The sequence below is a fragment of the Phalaenopsis equestris genome, unplaced genomic scaffold (assembly GCF_001263595.1).
Source record: "Phalaenopsis equestris unplaced genomic scaffold, ASM126359v1 Scaffold000159, whole genome shotgun sequence".
Lineage (NCBI taxonomy): Eukaryota > Viridiplantae > Streptophyta > Magnoliopsida > Asparagales > Orchidaceae > Phalaenopsis > Phalaenopsis equestris.
The window spans coordinates 431,662-438,938 of NW_018164601.1; the positions used below are offsets into that span (position 1 = coordinate 431,662).

The 7,277-nt window shown below is 39.2% G+C and overlaps 1 protein-coding gene across 5 annotated transcripts in view; it reads right to left on the bottom strand.

The window, feature by feature from the left end:
* Positions 1-2,772: 2,772 nt before the first annotated feature.
* Positions 2,773-7,277, bottom strand: part of LOC110021983 (glucan endo-1,3-beta-glucosidase 7-like) — a 40,815-nt gene continuing 36,310 nt past the window's right edge. For 4 of the 5 annotated variants that reach the window (XM_020720728.1, XM_020720729.1, XM_020720730.1 and 1 more), the window contains 2 exons: positions 4,103-5,359; positions 2,773-3,266 (listed from right to left, as the gene is read on the bottom strand). In XM_020720728.1, the coding sequence (XP_020576387.1) occupies positions 3,229-3,266; positions 4,103-5,359 (1,295 nt within the window). In that variant the 3' untranslated portion in view covers positions 2,773-3,228. Of the gene's footprint in view, positions 3,267-4,102; positions 5,360-6,205; positions 6,343-7,277 lie in introns of those variants that run through there. The other variant, XM_020720732.1, reaches the window with a different exon arrangement.

The following is a 7,277-nucleotide window of genomic DNA, read 5'->3' on the forward strand; positions in this document are numbered from 1 at the left end:
TTAATATTACTCCCTGTGGGATCGATATCTAGGACTTCATTAGAGCCCTATATTACTTAAGCGATATGTATACTTGCGTTGATAAGTGTGACTTTACCATTATTGAATATATTATATATACATCTTTATCGAATCTATAACCGTTATTAAATTTTTGGTGTCGTTGTTGAGGAATTAAATCTTCTAACAGCAATATTAAATACTTGTATTTTTAAGCATATATAAAGTCGCTGTCAGGAAGCTTTATCAGAAGAAGTCTGAAGTGACAAAAACATAAATATATCTCATTTAAAATATTTGACTATTCTGCATATGTACATATTGATGTAGGGTTCACCTTTATTGGATATGACTCATATAATTTTGGATACAAACTCTCGAATTATCAAAATCAGAAATTCATCAAGAGCAAGGATATTGCATTCAATGAAATATAAATGGATAAAGATAGGGTCGAAAATTAGGATAGCCGGGTGACTTCTGAAAATCCAAGTATATGAGATAGAAGGCTATAGTGATCAAGAGAGTGGAGAAAGAAGAAGTGTTCAACCAGATGAAGCACATAAAATTCCTCAATCACCTGCTACTAAAGTCAGGCAGCTCAGTAGAGTGATACGACTGATACACAGATGGAGGCCACTCAAGTTGAAGATTCAAGAAAGTGAAAGCTTGTCATGGATGAGAAAATACATTAATTGAAGTCAAATTGGACCTGAGTTTTGACAGTTTAACTAGATGACAAAAGAGCACTACACAACAAATATATCTACAAGCTAAAAAATGAATTAAATGGTAGCAGACGCTACAAAACAAGGCATGTTGTGAAGGGTTTCCAGCAGAATGAATGAGTGAACTACATATTTTTCCTCCGGTGGTAAAGATGACAATCGTTAGGGTTGTGTTAAGTCTGGTAGTTGAGAAAGATCTACATCTGGAACAAATGGATATAAAAAAGTTTTCTTACATAGAGATATGGAGGAAATACATATGGTGCAACTGCGATGTTACAAGGTTCTAGGAAAATAAGGTTTGGTTTGCATGTTAAAAAGTGCTTATATGGCTTGAAGCAGGTCCCGAGATAGTGGTATAGAAGGTTTAGCAGGTTCATGTGAGATAGTAGGCACATGGTGTTAGGCAGACCACTATTGCTTGATCAAATACTTTGATAATTGATATATCTTACTCCTTTTATATGTGGATGACATGTTGATTACAAGGACGTATATGGAGAAAATTACGAAAAAGAAGCAATTATCAAGTGAGTTTGAGATGAAGGAATTAAGTTGCCCCAGAAAAACCCTCAGGATGAGAATCAATAGGCATAAGAGTGCAGGTATACTGAAGTTGTCTGAGATAAAATATGTTGAGAAAATCCTAAAGAGATTCAACATGAATAAGGCAAAGCCGTTTGCACCAAGTTAGATAGTCACTTCAAACAATTTAACGACCTATCGCCTAAGTTTGAAGCAGAGCAAACATGAATATGTAGAACATCGAATGTTTCAACAGTTGGAAGTCTAATATATGTTATGATTTATATTCTATTAGATATTGTGTTTGTAGTATAAGTGGTCAACATGTACACGACCAATCCAGGCAGACGTTATTGAGAGGCGATAAAGTGAATTCTCAGGTATTTGAGGGGAACAGTCAATGAGACACTTTGTTAAAGATGTGCATGCATTAGCTTACAAGGATTTGAAGATTCAGATATGGCAGGAGACTTGGATGGTAGAAAGATTAAAACATAATATATTTTTCACTTTGAGGAACACAACATTGAGTTGGATTTCCTAGCTACAGAAAATTATTGCACTTTCAACTATGAAGGTCAAATACATTGCTATCACCGAGACTAGCAATAAAATGATTTGGCTGTAGAGCTTTTTTGGCATAATTGGGTAAGGAGCATGGTATTGGAAAGCTTCATAGTGACAACATGAGTGCAACTAACTTTGCTAAAAACTCTATTTTTTCATGTCAAGATAAATAAATTCAGCTGAAGTATCACTTTATACGCTCTCCTATAAAATGGGCAATTATTCATGGAGAATATACACACGTCAGAATCCAACAGACATGTTGATGAAAATGGTGACTATCGAGAAATTGGAGTTATACTAAGTTTCAGTTGGAGTCCATGAAGTTTGAGACTAGGGGCAATACACACCACAACATATGACTATGAAGAAGGAACAAATGAAGTTGTAAATCTAGAGATAGTTGTTGGGTAATATCATTCTCCATTACTTCGAAATGGCGCAACCATGTCGTCAAGTTCGGTGTTCCCGAGCGAGCAAAATAACTACGCCCATATGCAACGTGACCATGTTGTTGGACGGTTGTTCCTTTAATAGTTCTTAAATTTGCGATTTCGAGAGATTAAGAGCCTAGCGTTCAGTTCTTTCAACAAGGGTTCTCGTGAAGAAAAGAAGTATCAGAGAGGAGAATTTCAATGTATTTTTTTCTTATAAGATCGAGAGAAAAGAGTTAGAGTAAAGTCCTATAAGTTCTATCGATTGTAAAGAAAATATTTGAATGAATATTCTGTATATTTCTAAACTTCATATTGAAATTTTTTTAGTTGTGTGGTTGTGTGTTTATTCTCGTTCTCAAGTTTTTTTCATGTTAAATCCTCATGCGCTTTTCTAAAATTATTTTATTGTGCTTCCATTTGAATATTTTGTTTTGACTTTCTTGAATTTGTGATAACCTATTCTGCAGAGTGGTTTCGATTTCTAACTAGATCGAAGCTCTAATAGAAATAAAATATTTTCATCCAAACAACAACTTGATCCACTTACACAAAAGGCCAATATCAACCAAATAAAAAACACACATACATACCTTATATACCAAATCCGTCATAATTTACAACAAAAAGAGCCTAATCACATCCCATCTTCCACTGGTACAACATACAATAATTCACCCCCATTGCCAATTTAAACTTCACATCTTTCACGTTTGAGCCAACCATTTTCCAACAACTTCCACCACCACAAAACAAGAACAATTATTAGGTGTGGACGCCGCACTTACGACCACCATTGCGATCCAGGGGAGGTCTTTATTCATTTTTTTTTCTCCGCCAAACCACGGTCATCCACCCTCCACCGTCCTTATGTAATATTTTGCCCAAAAAAAAGAAAAGAGCAAAAAATATATATATAAAAGATTCACCTTCTTCTCTTATTCTTCTCCGAAAACGGTAATCAGCCATCCAACTTAGCTTCCACCTACAGGAAATACGCATCCGCCATAACCTATGAAGACAAAAAGAAACTTACAAAATCATGATTGTAACAGAGCATATACGATCCAAATGAAGAGCTAAGGTGCCCCTTAAAAAGTTGAGGATAATTTTTTTTTTTACTTTTTATCTATTTAACAATCCTGAAACCTTTATTTTTAGCTCCATTTAAGTTGACAGTAAACCATTTTCCATCCAGCCTAGAAAAGGGTTGTTGCCTTCACATTATCGGAAAATATTTACGTATATAAGACGTACGCAGCGCTGCGTACGTCCAGGGGTTATTCAGGGGGTACAAGGAGGTTATATCGAGTTTATACCCCTCTATAACCCCCATATAACCTCTTTGTAAACTACCTGCAACCTACAAATGAGTTTCGCGCTTTTGTAGTTTCATGGGTACAAATAAGTTACACGGAGATTACAATGAAGTTACAAGGAGGTTATAAGTGGGTATAACCCGGATATAACCCCCATTTACCCCTTAAATAACCCCTAACACGGAGATTACAAGGGAGTTACACGGAGGTTACAAGGAGGTATAACCCGGATATAACCCCCATTTACCCCTTAAATAACCCCTAACGTACACAGCGCTGCGTACGTCTTATGTACGCAAATATTTTTCAACGCCTGGGCAAAACCAGCATTATTATTTAAGAAGGAAAATTCATAAAATATTTAATTTTTTTAAGCATTGGGAAAAGAAAATATATAAAGGAGGGGAAAAATTATTAAATTGTCTAAATTACATCAGAAAAAATTATTAAATTTTATATTTAAATAAAAAAATCATAAATTTTAATGAGAGATATGTATTAATGTTGATCTTTAAAAACAGAAACTTACTGGGATTCTGAGCCGTAAGCATAGCCGACTGCCGGAAGTCACAGTTCCACGCATTCCGCCCAGAAACCTGGAACAGCTGATTCATAGCATAAGTTGCATGTGATTTAACTGTATTCGGCTCAAAACATGCTCCTCCAGGCTGTATGGAACTGCAATCAACCCCCTCCTGCCCGCAAGCAAAATCAAGGTTCTCCTGCAACTCCTCCTCCGTCACACCCTCCTTTGGAACGCACCACCCTCCCAATGCCGCAGCCGCCGGAGCAGCCGCCGCCTCCTTCAACCCCGCATCATACGTCATCGTCAAATCAGGCCGGAACAACCCGAAAGATCTCTCTGATGTTGGCCCCGGCTTCAGATCCTCGTCATACAGCGCAAAAATGTAGGTTTCTACTGACTTCCCCGGCATCAATGGCGTACCCACCATTGATCTGAGATGCGCGATCAGATTCCCGTTAAAAGCCCTAGCATTGTCCACGGTCGTTCCGACTTCATTCGGATCCCCACGGTAGGGCCACCCTGTTTCTGCCACAACAATCTCGACCGCTGGATACCCGGCAGAATTCAGTGCCGAGCGTACCGCATCTACCTGCGCGTCGAACATATTGGAGTATGTGAGCTTGCTACCAGCGTCGAATCGCCCTGGATTGGGTTGAAAAAGACAGAACGATAGGGTTTCGGGCCGCGGATCGCTGCGGTAAGCGAAGAACGGGTAGGGATTGATCATAAAGGGGGATCCGGTCCTGTTCAAGAAATCAAGAACGGCTTGGAGCGTGGGGGCGATGTCGGAGTGAAATGCGCCAGCAGAAGGTGGTTCCGATTGTGCCAGGATGGCCATGGAGTGGACGGAGGTGACCTTTATGGCAGCAGCGGATGGGGACGACGAGGCGATGAGAGCAGATCGGAGGTTCTGCATTGCAGGGAGGAGCTGGGATATGATTGAGGGATCGCCGAAGGATAGAACTTCATTTCCGACGGAGATGGAGGAGATTGAGGTGGATGGAAGGAAGGGGAGAACATTGGAGGCGACCCATCGGGAGGCGGCGGAAGGATCGCCGGCGAGGGAGGCGATTTCACCGTTGGCCGCGCCGATAACGGCGGAAATTTGGGTTCCGGCGAGGGAGCGGAGGATGGCCGGATCGGCGCCGTAGAGGCGGAGTTTAGTGATGGTGGTGGAGCGGAGGAGCTGGATGGTCGACGTTGGGGAGGGAAGGTTATCTGCAACTTGCCCATAGTTCACTCCGATGAACGACTGCGAACCTTCCGGTCCAGAAAATAATTTATTAAAAATAGCATTAGTAATCGATAAAATTTATTAAAAATAACTCGAGTTAAGAAGCCCAACATGAACAACATAAATAAATATTTATTCATTCATGTTCGACTCTTTTTTAGCTTAATATTTTTTAAAAATTTAATCGAATACAAGCTACAAAAATTTATAAATATTTAAAAATATTAATGAAGAAAATAAAATAAAAATTATTAAATTAAATTCATATGATATTTTAAATCTTACCATAATTTTTAACATCTCATGACTGAGTGATTAGAGTTGTCAAAATGGCTGTTTGTTCATGAACGGCTCTTGCACGAACACACTTTTTGAGTTCAAAATAAAAATTAGCCGAACACGAGTGGGGCTTGGGGCCGAACGCGAGTGGGGCTTGGGCTCGCTCGTGTTCGGCTCATTTGCACCCTACTCCTTCGAACATTAAGTAAATATTAAGAATGTAAAAAATTAAAAATTTAGGGTGAGTTAAGTGAATGCATAAGAACTTAGTGGTATATATGTAAATTTCCGAAAAAAATAAAAAGGATATGAAGATCGAAGCGGAGAAGAGTGAGATTAGGTATTGAGTGAGAGCCTCAGGAGTTCTAAGAGGAACTTCAATGGGGGGGGTAATGCTCTGTTGGAGATCTGCCATGGCCATTACTTTCTTCTTCGCTTTTATCGGAAGCAGAAAGCGGGAGAGGAAAGAGAGACGACAGATCCGAGTAAAATCATCATAGCTTCTTTTCAGATGCTTTAATTCTCGTTCTTCGATGTCTCTGTAATTTTCTCGGGGGTAAAGGGAGAGAGAGAGAGAGGAAAGAGAGGTTTACTTGCAGGTGAGAAAAGGAAGCCGAGCAGGAGCGCGGCCATCGCGAAGCAGATGTAGGTCATCGCCGCCATGGATTAAGAGCAAGCTAGTGTGAGAGAGAGGAGATTGATTCGCAATAAAGGGAAAGGGGGTGAGGTCTTAAAAAGGAGTGGTGGATCGATTCGGGTAAAGCCGTCAGTGCCGACAAAGGTCACAAGCCCACGTGATGCAAACGTTAGCTTGGACATGAGGATCGGGCATTTCGAAAGTAACGGCATCGTCAAGTAACGCCTGCTTTGTAACGGTTAATGCCAACTTCAACCTTTAATTATGGCTTCCTTCAAAAGACACATGTGAAACGAAAAATTATTCTATCAAGGGTTCTGATACAGTTTTACATCATGATTTCAATTAGAGTTTGTCACGTGTATCCACCTATTTATCAAATTGGGAGTTTGTATGTACACGTGGCAGAGTTTAATTGAAGTTTTGATGCAAAGCAACAACGGGACTCTTGATACAATAATTTCTCGTGTGGAGCAGGCTTCATCATCTTCATCCAGGGAAATTTCGAAAATACACCATTGCCAAATGTAAATTTATCCAGGCGGTGGTGTTCAATGAACGAAGTTCAACACGTTCTCAAATAAAAAATTAATGAATGGCTACAAATTAATAAGAGCAATTACACACATTGCCCCCTTAAACAACGTTGTTTCTTCATTTATTTTTCAAATTCTCACTCAAATATCAAAATTAATAGTAGAAGTCCCGCTCATAATTTTTTTCATTTTTATCAAATTCTCAATGTTTTGATCATGACTAGGGTTGTAAACGAGCCGAGCTTGAGCGAGCTCAGGCTTGGCTCGTGTTCGGCTCATTCGAAATAGCTCGTGTTCGAAATTGGCTAGTGAACTGTGTGTTTGTGTTCGGCTCGATTTAAGCATTCATGTTTGTGGTTGGCTCGAAATTGGCTCGTTAAACTAAAATTGAGAAAAATATATGTAAAGTGTGAGATTCAAACCATGATCAAATATATACAAAAGAAGACACTAACCACATTTTCACATGAGGTGTTATGATTTAAACTTAGA